The sequence below is a fragment of the Hippopotamus amphibius genome, chromosome 2 (assembly GCF_030028045.1).
Source record: "Hippopotamus amphibius kiboko isolate mHipAmp2 chromosome 2, mHipAmp2.hap2, whole genome shotgun sequence".
Lineage (NCBI taxonomy): Eukaryota > Metazoa > Chordata > Mammalia > Artiodactyla > Hippopotamidae > Hippopotamus > Hippopotamus amphibius.
The window spans coordinates 58,741,030-58,760,995 of NC_080187.1; the positions used below are offsets into that span (position 1 = coordinate 58,741,030).

The following is a 19,966-nucleotide window of genomic DNA, read 5'->3' on the forward strand; positions in this document are numbered from 1 at the left end:
TATAGTATCCGGCCTTACATTTAGGTCTTCAACACATTTTGAGTTTATTTTTGTGTATGGTATTAGGAAGTGTTCTAATTTCATTTTCTTTAATTAGATTTTTCTTCTAAAACTTTTCCATTACCACCACCCAATCGGAATTCATTGAAAATGTGATAAATGCTAATGATTTTCTGAACCCAGATCTTGTGTAACTAAGATGAGGATAAAGTGACATGGCACCCCAACAGCAAAGAGACTGTATGTTTAAACTATGTCTCAGTTAATGAAGAACATTACACACAGATGAGGTACAAGATAGTTTGGTATAGATATACATCCATGCTTATGTCCTGATACTGCTATTTAATAGTTTGAAAGTTTGAACATGTTGCTGAAGATGACAGCCCAGAGTGAACCCAAAACACAGATAAATGGCATCTTCTCACAGAGGCTCACCTTAGTGCTCTGTCCATCACACATTCTGTAGAAGGGCACTTGCAAGCATAGGTGTCATGAAACATCCCAAAGTTGTGGCCCATTTCATGGGCCATGGTCCCTGCAACACTAAGCACATTGCGACTGTGGTCCTGAGGATGAGAATAGGGAGACAGATCCTCTGGCTTGCAAACTGAATTATCACTCAGGACATAATTAAATATTTTTACTGTAGCCAAGCGGAGTAGAGAGCTTCAGCCTCCTCACCTTACCCATCATCTCTCCTTCTCTTCCCCCTCTCCCTGCCTCTCACCCTGCCTTTCTCCGTCCTTTTCTCTCTCTCTCTCCCTCTCTCTCTCTCATACACACACACACACACACACACACACACACACACACACACCACACACACCCCTTTGGTATTGAATCCCAATCACAAGGCATGCAGCCTACTAACTGTTCTTGTCAATGGGTCCCTATGATGAAAATTATTGTAATTTCCTGCCATGATGGATAAAGACAAACTTTTTTTCAACAATGATAAGAAATCAGAATTTTTTAAAACTGATTTACCTCCCTCCCCCACCCCCATCTGGCTTGTTTTTCAAATACTTTCCAATTTAATTGAAGGTCTTTGATGTGTTTAGTTCATAGGGAACTAAAAGTGCTCATGAACCTAGAACCTTAGAACCATTTGCATCTTTTTCAAATCTACTACTGCCAAGACTAGACATCAGTCAACTCCAGACTTGTCCTGTTGCATGAAGTTCAGCCAGTAGCCAACTTCATTACCAGATTGTTTCTAATGAAAAGTGTTGGACCAGGGCCTCCAAGTTATCCAGAAGCAATACAACAACACTAGAGAATCATTGTTGGTTGTAATTTCCCAGGAGGGAGAAAGAAGAATCTGCCAATAACACCCACCCACAGAAACCTGATTCCCTTATGTACTTCATTTCAAAGAACAGAACAAAGAAGTCCGCCGAGCACAGTACAAGGCTGGTAAACAAGGAACACTTGGGTAAGACAGGAGGTTAATACCCACCACTCACAATATTGTTTCATCCTGTTGAGATGAACCTGGTAACCTTGCTATCTAGTTAGATGGAATGTCTTCAGTGGGGACAAAAACAAACCAAACAATTTAAGAAAAAAGGAAATGTGTTTAAATAGACACTTTCCAAATTGCCTTAATTGAGCTTCCTTCAAATTTAGGATATCTTCCTTGAAATAATTATTTTCATAACTTCCAGGCTTTTTCCCCTGGAATCATCTCCCTTCTTTCTTCCTGTTAAATCCAACCCATGCTTTGAGGTTCATCTTAATGCAACTTTTCCTGACCACGTTACTCTTCATCAACAATTCTCTCCCTAGATTCCTACTGCAGTTTTAATTCTATTGAGTTGGCCAAAAAGTTTGTTCAGGTTTTTTCGGTAACATCTTATGGATGTTACTATCATACATTATTAACTATTGCTTTAAGTAGGCTAGTTTCACTTCCAATTTTATGGTAGGCTCTTTCGAAGTATAAAATGCATATTTTAGTTCCTCTGTTCATCCCAGGAAGCCAATCATAAACCCAGACTCATAAGATACATCAGAGAGCTATATATATATATATATATTCACTGATGGGAGAAGTAGCAACAATCTATAGCAGAACTGAAGAACTGTATGGATAGGGCATGAGTTTAACACACACACACACACACACACACACACACACACTACAAAAGCCTCTACTCCTAAGAGAGAGGGGCAGACAAAAATTCTGAGCCCAGGATCCTATGTTGTTATCAATGGAGGTTTTCTCCTATTGCAGGAGGACCAGGAAACTCTCCTCCACAAATCATCTGCAAAAACCAGAAAGCAGAGTTTTGCTGCCACGGAAAGCATGCAGAATCATGCAGAAAGCCTAACTCCTGAGACCCAGGGCCTGCCAAAAACTGAAAGTAGACAAAGTCAGGTGAGAATTCCCTGACCCCTGCTTCCCGCCACCAGATTACAGACATCTGGACAGAGCATCACACCCAAACTTGTAATATAATAGTCAGATTCACAGTTTTCTAGAACCCATCCTAGAACTGAGGTCACAAGGCAACAAAGATGAAATCTAAGGAAAGATAGGCTGGCACCTACAGATGGACGTGAACATCTGTTTACCTGGGGCAGACACTACCACAATGCCAGTAATAACTCACATAAGACATTAAAAACTGATAAAGGTTGATTGTGAAATAGCAAGAAAATATGCAAAATGTGAGGGCTTCAGACATAAGAGGAATTCCCACCTATTCACAGGTTTTCCTCCACAGGACTTCACTAAGTGAGAGTTCTGGGAAAGCCTCCATTCTGGTATTGACCTGGGGGATCAGAATAGCAGCAGTAAAGGCATGAAACCCCTTCAGAATCCTCTCCCCTATCCCTGTAATGGAGCAAACATCCAGCACCAAAGAGAGCTAAGGGCCTCACTTGCCTTACTCTAGTCCTAGCCCTAATTAAGGTCTTAAATTTCTGAGAGAAAGGACAACAAATCATGTCACCCTTAGGGCACTGGTGAATTCTCAATGCAACTGTGAAAAAGGCAAAAAAAAGGGAAAAAACCCAAAGCCAAAAACCTTCTACCACTGGCTGGAGGAGGCAGAAGAGGCAGGAGTACATGCTAAGCTTACATCACTAGAGGTCTCTCAGCTGGCAGTGGATCAGGATTGCTAGAAGGACCCATCCCAGAAACTAAGCAACACAGGACTTGCCTAAGACTGAGCTTAACGAGAATAAAAGGGAATCCCTGCTCCCCCCAAAAGTCCAACCATCATCCAGTAACAAGTAACAACGGCCTATTGACGGAAGACAACAGCTTAAAGAGACTCTCTGTGAAGTACAGTAAAGCCCTAAAGATGAGTGTGGAGCACACAGCGAGAAAAACTGTCTGGCAAACCAGCCTTTATTCTAAACACAAAATAATGTGAAAGGAATTTAAAGTCTGTGATGAGGATGGCCATACCAACCAAAAAATCCCAAACCCAGCTCAACTCCTGCTAGATTGATTCAAATCCTCACGCTAAAGTCCTAGAGGAAGGAAAGAAGTGATCATTTCCAGGCCAAAAAAAAAAAAATATATATATATATATATATAAATTATTTAGCTCAGATATTGTCTTTCACAAGATATCTAACTTTCAACAAAAAATAATAAAGCTTCCCCTGTCCCCCCCAAAAAAAAACAAACAAAAAAAACAAGAAAAAACAATACCCTGCCAATCAACAGAACCAGACTCAGATATTAGTGCTATCAGAGAGGCACTTTAAAATAACTATGATTAATATGTTAAAAGCTCCAGTGGAAAAGATGAATATCATACAAGACTGGATGGAAAATTTCAGCAAAGAGTGGGACACTATGAGAGAGAATCAAATGGAAATGCTAGAATTGAAAAAGACAGAACCAGAGATGAATAATGCCTTCCACAGGCTTAATGGTAGATCTGGAACAGCTGAGGAAAGAACAGTGAACTTAATATTTCAACAGAAATTACCCAAATGGTAACACATAGTGAAAAAAATGATAAAAAGAAAGAAACAAAGCAAAACAATGGAGATTCAAGCTTTGTGGGCCAATAGAGAAGGATCGTACGTATATGTAGTTGAAATCCAAGAAAGAAAAAAGGGTGAGAATGGAATAAAAGAAATATTTGAAGACATAATGGCCTAAAATTTTCAAAAAATAATCACAAATAGCAAGCCTCAGGACCAAGGAACACTAAGTGGGATAAATTACCTCTCCCCTCAAAACCCACTTAGTTATAACATAATAGAATCAAACTGAAGGAAATGGACAAAGGAAAAATCTTAAAATAGGAAAAAACGAAAACAAAAACAAACCAATACACATTAACAAGGAACAAAAATAAAATTTACAGCAGATTTATCATTAGGAACTCTAGCAGGCAGTGAAATAACGAAAAGTGCTGAAAGAAAAACACTAGCTACCCAGAATTGTAAATGGAGTGAAATATAGATACACAAATGAAAGAGATAAGGTCATCTTCTTTAAAAAATGGGAAGAATTCGTGGACAGCAGATCTGTATTATAAGAAATATTAACAAAAAATTCTTTGGAAAAAAAATATTACGCCAGATAGAAATTTTTATCTCTGCAAAGAAATGAAGAATATTGAGAATGTAACCAAAATAAGCACCAGTAAAGATAAGATGAACAGAAAGCTAATTTTTTTCTCATTTTAAATTGCACTACAAGATGATTTTTAAAGAGAAATTAGTAACATGTATTTTGTATTTATAGTATATGTGAAGTTAAAAGTGATAAAAATAGCACAAAGGATGGAAGTGAGTAATTAGGCTTGTACCCTTGTAAAGTCCTTACACTACATGTGAACCAGTTTAGTCCTATTGCAAGGTAAAACAGACAAGCAGACATGTATAATAAACCCCAAGATAACCATTAAAAAGAAACAAATCAGTAAAAAGCTAAAAATGGAGATAAATGAAATTATTTTTTAAAAACTCAATCCTAAAAGGCAGAAAAAAATAGAAGAGATGGCACAGGAAACATCTAGCAAAATGAAAGATTTTAGTCCAATATCAATAATATATTACATATAATTTATTTAAACATACCAAATAAAAGATAAAAATTGTCAGATTAGATAAAAAATAAAACCCAAGTATATACTATCTAGCAGAAACCTTCTTTAAATATAAAGAAATACATATGCTAAAAATAAAAGTAAGGAAAAGGTTGTATCAAGTACACTATAGCCACAAAGTATTGGAGTGATTGCGTTGGCTATTCGGGGTCTTTTGCGTTTCCCCAAATAGCCAAAGTAATCTTGAGAAGGAAAGATGGAGTTGGTGGAATCAGGCTTCCTGACTTCGGGCTATACTACAAGGCTACAGTGATCAAGACAGTGTGGTACAGGCACAAAAACAGAAATATAGATCAATGGAACAGGATAGAAAGCCCAGAGATAAACTACAGTCAACTAATCTATGACAAAGGAGGCACAGATATACAATGAAGAAAAAAGGCATCCTCTTCAATAAGTGGTGCTGGGAAAACTGGACAGCTATATGTAAAAGAATGAAATTAGAACACTCCCTAACACCATACACAAAAATAAACTCAAAATGGATTAAAGACCTAAATGTAAGGCCAGACACTATAAAACTCCTAGAGGAAAACATAGGAAGAACACTCTTCGACGTAAATCACAGCAAGATCTTTTTTGATCCACCCCCTAGAGTAATGGAAATAAAAACAAAAATAAATAAGTGGGACCTAATGAAACTTCAAAGCTTCTGCACAGCAAAGGAAACTAAAAGCAAGATGAAAAGACATCCCTCAGAATGGGAGAAAATATTTGCAAGCAAATCAACAGACAAAGGATTAATCTCCAAAATACATAAACAGTTTATCCAGCTCAATATCAGAAAAACAAAAAACCGAATCAAAAAATGGGCAGAAGACTTAAATAGGCACTTCTCCAAAGAAGACATACAGATGGCTAAAAAGCATATGAAAATATTCTCAACATCACTCTAATAAGAGAAATGCAAATCAAAACGACAATGAGGGATCACCTCACACCAGTTAGAATGGGCATCATCAGAAAATCGACAAACAGCAAATGCTGGAGAGGGTGTGGAGAAAAGGCAACGCTCTTGCACTGCTGGTGGGAATGTAAATTGATACAGCCACTATGGAGAACAGTATGGAGGTTCCTTGCAAAACTAAAAATAGAACTACCATATGACCCAGCAATCTCACTGCTGGGCATATACCCAGAGAACACCATAATTCAAAAAGACACATGCACTCCAATGTTCATTGCAGCACTATTTACAATCACCAGGACATGGAAGAAACCTAAATGTCCATCAACAGATGAATGGATAAAAAAGATGTGGTACATATATACAATGGAATATGACTCAGCTGTAAAAAGCAATGAAACATTTGTAGAGACATGGATGGACCTAGAGACTGTCATACAGAGTGAAGTGAGTCAGAAAGAGAAAAACAAATATTGTATATTAACACATATATGTGGAATATAGAAAAATGGTACAAATCAACTGGTTTGCAAGGCAGAAATAGAGACACAGATGTAGAGAACAAACATATGGACACCAAGTGAGGAAAGCAGGGAGGGTTGCAGGGGAGTGAATTGGGAGATTGAGATATCAAATTGTACACTCTAAATATATGCAGTTTGTTGTAAAAAAAAAAAAGTATTAGAGTGATTATACTGATATTGGACAAAGTAGACTTCACAACAAGAATATTTCAGGGAAATGGAGGGACATAATATGATAAATGGATCAGTTCTCCAACAAGACATGACAGCTCTGTGTATTCACTTTATAATAAAACTTCAAAATTACATGAAGTGAAATTTATTGAATTGAAAGAATAGACAAAACTACAATTATACCTGAATACTTAAACCCTCTCTCTCCATGAATGATTCAAAAGAACTGAACAACACTGTAAGTCAACTTGACATAATTGACAGTTACAGAACACTTCAACAATACCAGAAGACACATTCTTTTTCAAGTTCATATGGAGTAATGACCAAGAACAAACCTCAAAAAATGTAAAATATCAAAATTCTACAAAGTATATTCCCAGACTATTATGAAGTAAATTGCATCCTGCCCACTGATTCATATGTTGAAGCCCTAACTCCTAAAGTGACTGTATTTGGAGACAGAACCTTCAAAGGGATAATTATGCTTAGACAAGGTCATAAGGGTGGAGCCCTAATCCAATAAGATTGGTGTCCTTATGAGAAGAGGAAGAGACACCAAGGATATGTGTGCACAGAAAAATGGCCATATGAAGACACAGCAAAAAAGTGGTCATCTTCAAGCCAAGGAGAGAGGCCTCAGGAGAAACTAAAGCCACTAACACCTTGATCTTGGATTTCCAGCCTCTAGAACTGTGAGAAAATAAATTTCTGTTGTTTAAACCACACAGGTGGTAGTATTTTGTTGTGGGAGCCCTAACAAATGAATACGCAGACCATGACAGAATAACAGCATTAAACTAAAAAATCAATAAAGAAAATTATTACAACACACATCTAAATAATTCATGAATCAAAAAAGAAATCAGAAGGGCAATTAGAAAGTATTGTTAATGAAAATGAAAACACACATATCCAAATATCTTGAACGCAGCTAAAGCAGTGCACAGTAGGAAATTTATAGTATTAAAGGATTAAATTCACTATCTAAAATTCTTCCTTAAGTAGCTAGAAAAAAAGGAACAAATTAAGTGCAGAGAAAGAAGAAAAAAATTAATAATCAAGACAAGAGCAGAAATCAGTGAAATTGAAACCAGGAAAGTCATAGGAGCATTAGTAAAGCAAAAACTGTTTCTTTGAGATCAATAAAATTGATATACCTTTCGCCAGACTAATCATGGGGGGATAAAACCCCACAATTTACTAATATCATAAATGATAGAGGCAAAATCACTATAAATTCTACAAATATTAAAAGGGTAGTAAAGGAATATCACTGACAAATATATGCCAACTTAAATGAAACGGACAACTTTCCTTAAAGACACAAACTACCCAGGCTCACTCAAGAAGAGATAAATAATCTGAGAAATCCAATATCTATTGAAAATAGTTTAAAATTTTTTCACAAAAAAAATGCTAGGTGCATATGATTTTACTGGTTAATTGTATCAAACATTTCAGGAAGGAATAATACTAATTTTACTCAAATATTCCAGAAAATCAAAGTTGGGAACACATCATTTTATGTGGCCACGTTTACCCTGATATTTGCCCTAACAACAAAACTTGAAAAACACATTACAGAAAAAAACTACAGACTAATATCCCTCATGAATATAGATGCCAAAATCCTCAAGATATGTTAGCGTGTTGAGTCCAGCAATATATACAAATGATAGTACATTATGACCATGTTGAGTTTATGCAGGATATGTAAGACTGAGTCAACATTTGAAATTCAACCAATGTTATTTACCATGCCAAAGGACCAATGGAAAAAAACTACATGAACTTCTCAATAGATGCAGCGAAACAGCATTTGACAGGCTTAAACTATAGAACCAAGAGTTGAAACAAACCTGAATAATGCCAACAGAATGATAAGGAGTGCACATTGTAGACATGAAAGCAAGGCCCACAGTTGTTCCAGAAAATACTGTTGCCCTGTGAAAAAGAAAGAAATTGATACATCTTATGACTCTAAGTATATTTTCTATAGACAACTCACCCAGAACCCTGATTAATAGAGAAACATATTGTGAATCATCACCCTTAAATATTTCCTTCAGTGTTTGCATTTGCATAAGGTATTTTTTAAAGATATTATGGTTTTCATACCACCTAAATCTACTCATCTGGGTGTAATCACTTTAATATTTTATATCTCTTATTCTTGATTCTTATATTTGCATTGTAAAATTCATCTCTTGTCAGGAAATAAAATGGGATTGCTTTTCTAATAAATCTTTTGCTTTATGTATACATTTATGTAAATATATTAATTAAAATGAAACATTTTTTGCTTTAGTAATATATTTTCCTCATATATTTTTATGTATGTTTACTTTTGTTTTATTTGAACACTGTTTCAGCTACAGCTGGGTTTAAGTTTGGGCTAATTCTATAAGTATTTGTGTTATTGAAGCATTTGTGGATTTTCAATATTTGTCCTATTGAAGAGACATTGGAACCACTTGCATTTATTTACATAGATGATGTGTTTGGTCTTTAGTCATTTTAATCTCTTTTTTGGTTTTGTTTCATTTTGTTTTTCTTTCAATTTGTAATGACCCCATGTGCTTTTTTTATTATTATTATTCTGTTATTACTATCTGTTATGATCCCGACCCTGGTTTGTGTTTAGAAATTTTCAAAGTATGCATCGTTTTTAAAATCCCCTTAGTAGATGCATTTACATAAAAAGTTGAACCTATATTTACCCAATTATCAACATCAAGAATGGAGAGTACACATTTTGCCATGAAAAATGAGGAAATTAGAGAACTTCCTCCCACTTTCCATTCCCTATGTAATTTTCAATATCTGTTATTTTGAAATGATATTTTGTATCATACATGATATTTTAAAGACATTTATAGACTTTTAAAATTATATTGTAAAATTATTTATACTTAAGTCTACATTTTTTGTGGATTTAATTCTTACTGCTAGCTCACTTATAAAAAATAAAATCTTCCTTCAATATGGAGTTAACTACTTGCATTTCTCTTTTCAGAGGATAGAGTATATTTGGACTCTAGATTCATGCTCGGTTATGCCCAGGTATAGGTATATTTTGTTAATTTGTCAGGTAAATGGTAAGACTTTCAATTTACACATGAAAGCACAATTATTTCCTTCCATCCTTATCTTTTTAGTTCTTTAATCCTGTTTATTTTGGCGTATTCAGGAAATCTACTCGATATTGGATTACTATTTTTTATCTATACATTTGTCATCTTGCCTACAATTTATATCTCTCTACCCTATTACTTCACAATACTGGATTCTACTACAATTTCAGGTTGGTCCCAGAGCCAGTCTGGTAAGATTTGAATTCCCTTACTACTCACGACCTATGAGACCCTGGAAAAATCACCCCATTGTTTCCCAAAATGAGCTATGCCTCGTGGTGGGCCTTTCAGTCTGGAACTCATCTTTCCAAATTAAGGAACTGTGGCAGCTATCCTTCAAAGATAACCCCAGTGAGCCAGCTTTGTGGTATTCATATCCTATGTAACGTCTTCCCTAAAACTAGATAGGTCTATGACTTGTTCTTGACCAACAGAATACACCAGAAGTCACATGTGTGATTTCTAAGACTGAGTCATAATAAGCCTTGAAGCCTTCTCCTGGGCCAACCTAGTCACCTTGTTAAGATGTCCAGAAACCTGAGACTGCCATATTCGAGGAAGTCCAAGTTAGTCACATAAAAAGTTGTATATACAGAGAGATGACCAACAAGCATCCTAGGCAAGGCACTAAACATATCAATGAAGAAGACTTATTTTAAGTCTGGAAGTTGTGGGCTGATGTGTCATGCAGTAACAGATAACCAGCACGGAATGTTAATGAATTCAGACAGAACCTAGTCCACTTATTTTCCATGACACTCACTGTTTTCTTAGGTAGTGAAACAAGTAATTTCAAGTCACTCTTTGTTCCAATCTGATTCCAGCTGCAAACCATCCAGCAGAACTGTCTTGAGGCCTATGTTCAGAGTCTTGTATCATTTATAGCTGTTAGATTTATTTCCCCTATTTTTTTAAATTAGTCACTAATTGTCATTTTGTCAGGATGATAGAAGTACAGGATTAGAATATCATGTTCAATTTTCCTTCTATCCTAGAGGTTTGTCCTGACTGGTGCATGAAGCTAATCAGCTCTTTTATATCATTGAACCTAAATTCCTCTTGCCATTATCTAAACTGAATCACTGCTCACTTATTAGCTTCTCCCTCTAAAACAAACAAAAAAAAGAAATAAAGAAAAGGGAATAGTTGGAACAAAAGTAAGAGCATAGGCAACATTCAGATTCAGAAGAATACTTTTTAAACTTTTAACTCCCTATGTGTAAACCTGTACGGTATGATACCATTTGCTTTGCCAAGGCTTTGAAAAGTGTCTATGCCAAATACCACAGAGTGTACAAAGGAGAAAATCTATACATACGTGATTAGCTGAGCAACGTCATGATGCTTTCTTCTTAGGAGGACACCCCCCCTCCATTTAGAAAAATTTTCCAAAGTGAGGCTTGCATTGGGGGATATATTTATTTTATCCTTGTCATTCCAGATTTCCATCCCAATTAAGGCCACATGAGTACTGAGCTTTTTATAGAGCTGTTGAAAGAGAATAAATGGCAAAGCAGTAATTCATAACGGTGCTATTATCTTTGAATTTTCAATGTACTTTAGATTTTCAAACTTATTTACAACCGCACTGTAAAAAACCTTCTTTCCAAACATACTTGTGAGATGGAAGTTACCATCTCTTTTGGCAGATGCTAGCAACTCCATTTGGAGGCAAGAGAGACACCCTTAGATACTTCAGGTCTAAAAACTCCTTTTCTTGGGGACAAAGGGCCTATTGAAACAAACTTTCCCTGCTTGCAATCTCAAGAAATATTATAATTTCCTGCTAGTTCGTCATGACTATGACTTCACTATAAATCTATTTCCTCAAATGCTGGGTGACTTTCTGAGTCATAATGTTTCAGAATTAGCAAGCTTGAGTCGGTGCTGATTTGGACATCAGGAAAGGAACAGAAATCCAGCCTTCTGAACATTTTTTTCATACTTGTTCCTCTTTCTCAAAACTTTCTTTTAAATCCTCACTTTGAGCAGATGCCCGTGCTTCCAAATTCATTAAAGAGTATAGATGCAACTACAAAAGAATTTCCACAAGCTCCCACCCAGTCCATCCAACCTATGCTTCCCCTTCTTCACTATATGAATGAATGGTCTATGAGCCCAAGGCCAACGTCTCCACTCATGCACCAGACCTGCCATGTCTCCCCAGATCAGAGATTCCTCTAGCAATTCTTCCTTCTTTTTTGCATTGTCAGTGTTTAGCGATTGTCCCCATCAGCAGAAAAAGGATGCCTCATCGTGGTGGGGGAGAATTTCCCTTTATTGCCATCCCTCCTCTGACTTATGCCCCATTTCTCTGCTCCCATTTATAGCAAAACTTCTGGGAAAAAAAATTCTGTATTTACTGTCTCTAATTCCACTTCTCTCATTGTCTTCTGGACTCCCTAGCATCATGCTTTTACACTCCACAGAAATTTGCTTTATCCAGGAGACCAATAACTTTTACTTTGTTAAATCCAATGGCCAGTCCCTGGTCCCCAGAAGCATCTCACATCATTGATCATTTTTCCTTTGATAGATTTTTGTTTCAAGGAGCTTCAAGAACAACAGCCTCTCCTGGTTTTCCTCCTACTTCACTGTCTCCTCCTTCTTGGTCTCACCTTACTCTCACCTCCTCCCCTCTTACCTTTCCTCAAAGAAGTACTTCAAAGATTTTTATTTGCGTCCTTTTTCTACTTGTACACACCTATTCCCTTGGTTATCTGACACTGGGGTTGGCAAACATTTTCTGTAAAGGTCCAGATAGAAAATATTTTAGGCTTTGAGGCTATGCAACCTTGGTTGCAATTACTCACCACCTTTGGCATTGTTGTAGGAAAGTAACCATAGACAATGCAAACAAACGAGCATGGCTGTGTTTGAATAAAACTTTATTTTGTAAAAAGGCAACAGGCCAGAGTTGGTCCACAGGCTACAGTTTGCTGACCCATGTCTTATGCCACCTATGCGTGCTAAAGACATAGATTTATATCTTCACCCAGACCTTGCCCTGAACTCCAGTCTCGTATCTCCAGCATTTCCACCTAGAAATCTTTATACAAAGAGATATCTCAGAGTTGATGTGTCCAACAGGGAAATCCTAATCCTTCCTCTGAAAGGTTTCCATTGTCCCCCACCATTGTTCTCCATTACAAAGTTGCTCAGGTCAAAACCCTTGATGTCACCAGACTCTTCTCTTTTTCTTGTGCTTCTCATCTCCCACCCACCTCATAAACCCCGCTGATTCTATCCAGAGATCAGAGCTTCTCAATAGATCCCCCATCACTGCTTCTTCTCAAGCCACCATCATCTTTTGCCCTGAATTATGATGCAATTCCCCTACCTCGTCTTGTTTCTACACTTGCTTTCCTTCGTTTATTTTCAACAGGATGGCCAAGGTAATCTTATAAGAACACAGATCTGAACATGTCACACCTCAGCTCAGGCTCTCCAATGTCTTCCTCACTCATCAAGAATAAATACCATGTGATATTACTTATATGTGGAATCTAAAATATTACATAAATGAACTTATCCATGAAACAGAAACAGACTCATAGACATAGAGAACAGACTTGCAGCTGCCAAGGGAAGGGTGGGGAGGGATGGATTATGAGTTTGGGATTAGCAGATGCAAACAATTATAGATAGAATGGATAAATAACAAGGTCCTATTATATAGCACAAGACACTATATTCAATATCCTGTAATAAACCATAATGGAAAAGAATATGAAAAAGAATGTATATATATATGTATAACTGAGTCACTTTGTTGTGCAGCAGAAATTAACACAACACTGTAAATCAACTATACTTCAATTAAAAAAAAAAGAATAACAAAGTCCTTACACAGGCCCACCAGGGCCTTCAGGTTCTGGCCACAGCTACCTTTCGACACCATCTCCCATACTGGCCCTGGTTTACTACAACCAACCACAATGGCATTCCCCTTATTCCTCCAAAAAGGCAATCTAAGTTCTGCCCTCAGGTCCTTTGATCTACCTATCAGACTTCTCTCCCTTTCTTCAAGTCTCTACTCAAATGTTACCCTATTAGAGATGACTCCCCAGTCTAACAAAGCACCCAAGATATCTCAATCTTTCTCTTCTCTCTCTCTGTCTCTCTTTCTCTCTCTCTTTTTAAAAACTCAGCTTTGGGGCTTCCCTGGTGGCGCAGTGGTTAAGAATCTGCCTGCAGGACTTCCTAGGCGGCACAGTGGGTAAGAATCCACCTGCCAATGCAGGGGACATGGGTTCGATCCCTGCCCCAGGAAGATACCACATGCTGCGGAGCAACTAAGTCTGTGCGCCACAACTATTGAGCCTGTGCTCTAGAGCCCATGAGCCACAACTATTGAGCCCATGTGCCGCAACTACTGAAGCCCATGCACCTAGAGCCCGTGCTCTGCAACAAGAGAGGCTGCTGCAGTGAGAAGCCCACGCACCACAATGAAGAGTAGCCCCAGCTTGCCGCAACTAGGGAAAGCCCATGTGCAGAAATGAAGACCCAACACAGCCAATTAATTAAATAAATAAATAAAAGAATCTGCCTGCCAATGAAGGGGATGTGTTTGAGCCCTGGTCCAGGAAGATCCCACATGCCCTAGGGCAACTAAGCCCGTGAGTCAGAACTATTGAGCCCATATGCCACAACTACTGAAACCCACGTGCCTAGAGCCTGTGCTCTGCAACAAGAGAGCCCACCACAATTAGAAGCCCATGCACTGCAATGAAGTGTAGCCCCCGCTCGCCACAACTAGGTAAAGCCCACACGCAGCAAGGAAGACCCAACACAGCCAATAAATAAATAAATTTATATTAAATAAATAAAAATAAAAATTCTACTTTATTTTTCTTTATAACACTTATCACCATTACATGCTATTACACACTAATTCTTTGACTTGTTTGTTTGCCTCCTTGAACAAGGATGCTAAATTCCTGAAGGGAAGGATAACTCCTTGATAAAAGGGATATTTGTCAGTTTTGTTCCCCAGTTTATTTCTGTAATCTAGAAGAATACCTGGCAAAAGTAGGTGTTCAATCAATATGGCCAGTTCTTGGGGTTCCTTAAGAGCAGTCAGCATACTCTTTGTGGTAAGAAGATGATACAACCTTGGTCATTGAATCTACCTTCATTTTATTTCTATCCTTAGAGTATTTGCAGGACCACAGTGACTCAGCTATTTTAACTAAGTAGGCTAACCGTATGTTCAACTAACAAGAAAATAACAAGATTTAAATAGAAGGGATATAAAAATCATTAAAAAAATTTTTTTTAGAAATTACATAATAAAATCATGTTTAAAGAACCAAATCAACAGTTGTACAATGGAAATAGGCTTGGAAATCTAACCAATCCAAGTTCAAATCTTTTCTCTACTGTTTCCTAACTTTGTGATTTTGGGCAACTTATTTTGCATCTTAGAAGCTAATTCCTTAGCTATAAATTAGGTTTAATAATATGTTAGGGTTGTTCAAGGATTAAATGAGAAAATGTATTGAGAGCTGCTACCGTACCAGGGCTTGGCTTATTTTGTTTGTTGGTTGATTGTTTGGTTTTTCCATTTTCTTCCTTAGGTTGGTTTTCTATTGGTGTTTGTATGTCAGCATTTTCTTACTGGGTTTTAGAAAAACAAAAACCATGAAACAAAACCACCTTTTATACCTTCATAGACCTGAGAATAGTGTGGCGAGTTGGTGAGATACTTCTCAATCATGTAATATTAATATTCAATTAGTAGCCAAAGTTGTGGTCAAGAGCCAGTCAGCAGTATTAGTCTTAGGAGTATTGGCTTTTCTTGCCTGCTTCATGAGCATTCATGGAAACACCCAATGACACTGCCTAGCAAATTGTTAAAACGACAAAATAAAATATATCATACCATGTTGATGTAATTGACCATCTCAAACACCCTCTTTCTTATTTCCTCTTGATCTTGATTGTACTTTCTAAACTACAAAACAAAGACAAAATATAGACGTTGAAAGAAATGAATATAATTGGAAGGTAAAAAAAAAGCAGTTTCATTTTATTTTACTTGTCATTATAATTAATGATCAGCTATAAAAGTTAACAATGAAACATTAAAAACAAAGCACTTCCTTATTTCTCTAGCTAAATTAAAGCACTTTGGGAGAAGAGATGATTTTTTGTCCCCTGAAGTACTAGCTCATTGTCAAGCTCTAAGGAGCTATTCCAGATGTATTTTCAGTTAAATACCATGGTTTCCTAAGCTGTGGAGAACTAGCGCAAGGATTAGTCTATTTATTAAATATATATATATTAGCAGTAAATGAATTTAGTATAATGAGAGAGGTCAAAACTTTAGGATCTGAACTAACTTACTCATATTATCATAACACAAAAATTTTCCTTTTGAGATCACACATGTGGACTTCAGATTTAAAACAATCACTGTATAAAATGCATTCTTATAAAAGAAGATTAACAATGAATATTACCAAAATATTGCCTTTTTCAGAAAATTCTATCCATTAGTTTTTCTTTTTTTATTTACCACTCCCTAGTGAGCATAAACTTTAATTTATCAATGATTTAACTACTTAACAGAAGACAAAGTGACAAAGGAATTTAATTGGAAAATAACCTTGGAGCTCTTAAGACAATGAGAAAGGAGCAATTATAGTGCAAAAAAATCAGTTTATGTTTATCATATTAGGTGTACATTCCTTGAAAGGTAAAATCATATCAGTCTAATTATATGTCAAATTTCCAAGGTTCAAAACAATTTGTAAAAAAGAATAGCTCAAATTCATTATTTTTAAAACTTACCCATTATTTAATATCTTGCATAATAAGTTTATGTAGTATAGCATTTTAAAATACACATTGATCTTATATAATTACCTCACCATTGTCCAGGAACAAATAATATTCTATGTATTTATTTTGCTCCCAAGCCTTCCGGCTTTTGGATTTCTGTAATAAACATAAATAGAAAAATTACTAAGACAATACCTCCTCTGCAAGAGTCATTCTTAAACTTGAAATGTGTAATTTTGTGAGTTGGTTGGTATCTGGGAATGATGGAAAAAAAAATTATCATTTTGACTCTGACTAACCATCCAGAATCATCCATAGACAAGGCTCAGAATGTCAGAGGTAGAAGAGACATTGGTGATATTCTAGTCTGGCCCCTTCATTTTTACGAAAGAGTATAAAGGATTACACAACTAATTAATAGTAGGAGTGCTAAAAAGAAAACCAAAGTCTTCAGATTTTTTGAACAGTGGACTTTCTCCACTAGCCTGCCATGAAATAGAGACAGTTAACTTCAGCATCCTCCTAGGGTTTTGTTTGGTTTTGGTTGCCTTTTATTCCTATCCCAGTGAATACCCCCTCCTTTAACTATGGTGCACAGCCCAGAGCCACCACGGCACCTAGTCTGTCCTTTTCTTCTCTGATACAGCTGGATCTCCTTCCCACATTCCAAGCTTCCCTATTTTCAGTTTCTTTCTCTCCATAAAACAAAACAAAAACAAGAAACATATTTCATAGTAGATTTGTTAATGACCTGGGTTCTTGAATTCTTTAATCAATAGAAATTGATAGGAGGCCAGATGAGAAATTCAGGCAAGGATTAGATGCATGAAGTAGGTAGTTACTTGTAACAGTCTGGCCTCTAAAGGCCAAGGTTGGAGATATACAGTTGATGGTAATTAGTGCAGAGGTCCTGTTTAAATAAGACATGGAACTAGATGAGATTACCTAGGAAGCACGTGCAGCTAGAGCAAAGAAGGAGACCCAGGATGGAGTTACTTGAGGTCTCTAATAATTAATGGTCTATCAGAGGTGGGATAACAGTGAGAGGAACTGAGAAGGAGTAGCAAAACCAAACAAGAAGGTGTCATGAGAGAGAGGTTATTTGCACATGGTTGCTAAGGAATTAAGACAGAAAGACTAGAGGCCTGTACCAAGCTGAACCAGGAGATCAACATTTATGGGAACATATAGCTTGGAGTGATTCTCCTGGACTCTTAGACATCATACCACTGATAGAATTTAAACCCATAGCAAATTGAACCTGACAGAGATTCTATTTTATTCAAACCTATTCTGTCCAGTGCTTATGGATTCTGAGAACATGTAGAAGAGATGATTGGATGTGAAGTGTATCCTAAAGGTAGTAATGACAAAAATATTGTGTATATACTTTATAGTTTCAAGCACAGGCCATATTCGTTTTCCCTCTATGACCAGAAGCTGAATTCCAGGTAAGAAAGAATATTCTAAGTTCTGGTGGGTGCATCCTAGATTTATTTTCCTCACTGCTATATCCCCAGCACCTATGACTGTACTTTAAGAAAGATTTGTTGAATAAATTCATTCACAGAGACAGCAGGGTATTTTATCTCAAAGCAATAACAATACTTTACACCTTTGTTGTATGTTGTAGCATCGTGAAAGTTGTCTGCTTCTAGGAGGCCAGCATTATATCTATGCATCGTTTTAACCCTTACACACATGTTGTTAATAATAGTTGATCCATACACACTCATTAAATATATCACCAATGTACAGTAAGGTTTTAATGTCTCTGTAATCTACTAGTTTCAACAATGACTGTAAAGTTTCAGTCAATTGGAGCTACTAAGACAGGAACCTGGAGCAGCCAGGGTGAGAAACATGAGAGAAGTGCAAATAAATAATAAAAGTAGGCGTACATCCAGACTGGTGGCTGGTGGGACCACATTCCGATGAATTTCAGGTACCCATAACATGTCATCCATCCCACAGGAGTTGTTAATCTTCTGTTTATCAGGATCGTACTTGTAGAGTGCATGTTCCTGTTCATCCTGATTTGTGGGGCTTAAAGGTTCAATGAAGTACCTTTGATCTCCCTGACTGAAGTAACCCCTGAAAAACACAAGAATCTAAGCTTCCTAAAAATATTCCAGTTTTGAGCACTAAAGACTTGTTGACTTCAAAAAATAACCAATGCCAAAGCATTCGAAGCTCATGGAAGTAAAATATAGTATAACATTATAGCTGAAGAGACCCTTAGAGATTACCTAAACTTATTTTCTCTATGAGGAAATTAGACCTGTTGGGAAGAAGTAACTACTGCAGTCATATAGCTAACCTATGTCACAGCTGGTGCTGGAATGGAAATTTCCTGACTCTCAGTCAAGTGTCCTTCCAATTCCCATGCCTTGTCTACTCTAAAGATACACTGACAATAAAAGAGACTTTGAAGTCTTATAGATAGGGTTAAAATTCTGGGTCTATCACTTATTATCGATGATACTATGGGAAAATGACTTAAACTCACATAGCCTCAGTTTTTCCACCTCTAAAATGGGAATAATAATACCTACCTAACAGGATAGTTGTAAAGATTGAAGGAGGTAATATGTAAAGCACATACTCAATGAATATTATCAATTTCTTCTCAATTCTCTCTGCCAAAGCCCTTAGCTAAGATTCATTTAACCATTAATTAGGGAGCACCCATTATTCATTAGACATTGGAGCAAGGGCACAAGGTAAAAGGAAAAGTATCACAGTCTCTTGTCTCGTGGAGCTTATATTCAAGTGAGAAAGGTGGTTGTGGATCAAATAATCACATTTGATCAACAAATATAAACAATTATACGATGTATACATAATATGTGCAATTACAGCAGATAATTGCTAGGAAGAAAAAGCCTGAGAACATATAGCAGGGAGCCTGGTCTAAGTGGACATGGAATTAGAGGAGTGAATTGGGGAGATAAGTTAGATGCTTTATTGCAATGGTCTGCCTAAATGATCATGGCAGTTTGGACTAGAATGTGGCAGTAGAGAGAGAATGTAGTGAATAATCTCAGGGAATATTTAGGACATATAATCAATAGGGTTTGTTAAATGGATTGAAAATGTGTATTTGAAAAGCAAGAAGTCATCAAGGAACCTAGGTTTCTGGATTAGGTGGTTGGTTGACTATATCATTCACTGAGATAGGAAACAGTGGAAAAAATACCACATTAGGGAGAATATAATTAGTTTGATTTGGTGTATATTAAGATTGAGACTTCCTTAAGATATCCAGATATGCAGAAATATGGAGACACGGAAGAGGAAATCAGATAATCAAGTCTGGGCGTCAGAAGAGACATCTTACTGTAGACAAATACA

At 36.7% G+C, this 19,966-nt stretch overlaps 1 protein-coding gene across 1 annotated transcript in view; it reads right to left on the minus strand.

Annotated features, from left to right (window-relative positions):
- The window catches only part of ADAM28 (ADAM metallopeptidase domain 28), a 62,149-nt gene that overhangs the window by 26,680 nt on the left and 15,503 nt on the right, over window positions 1-19,966 (minus strand). The window contains exons 6-11 of the mRNA XM_057720643.1: window positions 18,514-18,706; window positions 16,697-16,768; window positions 15,711-15,782; window positions 11,145-11,314; window positions 8,552-8,636; window positions 439-569 (exon numbers count right to left, since the gene is read on the minus strand). Coding sequence (XP_057576626.1) covers window positions 439-569; window positions 8,552-8,636; window positions 11,145-11,314; window positions 15,711-15,782; window positions 16,697-16,768; window positions 18,514-18,706 — 723 coding nt within the window. The remainder of the gene's footprint in view (window positions 1-438; window positions 570-8,551; window positions 8,637-11,144; window positions 11,315-15,710; window positions 15,783-16,696; window positions 16,769-18,513; window positions 18,707-19,966) is intronic.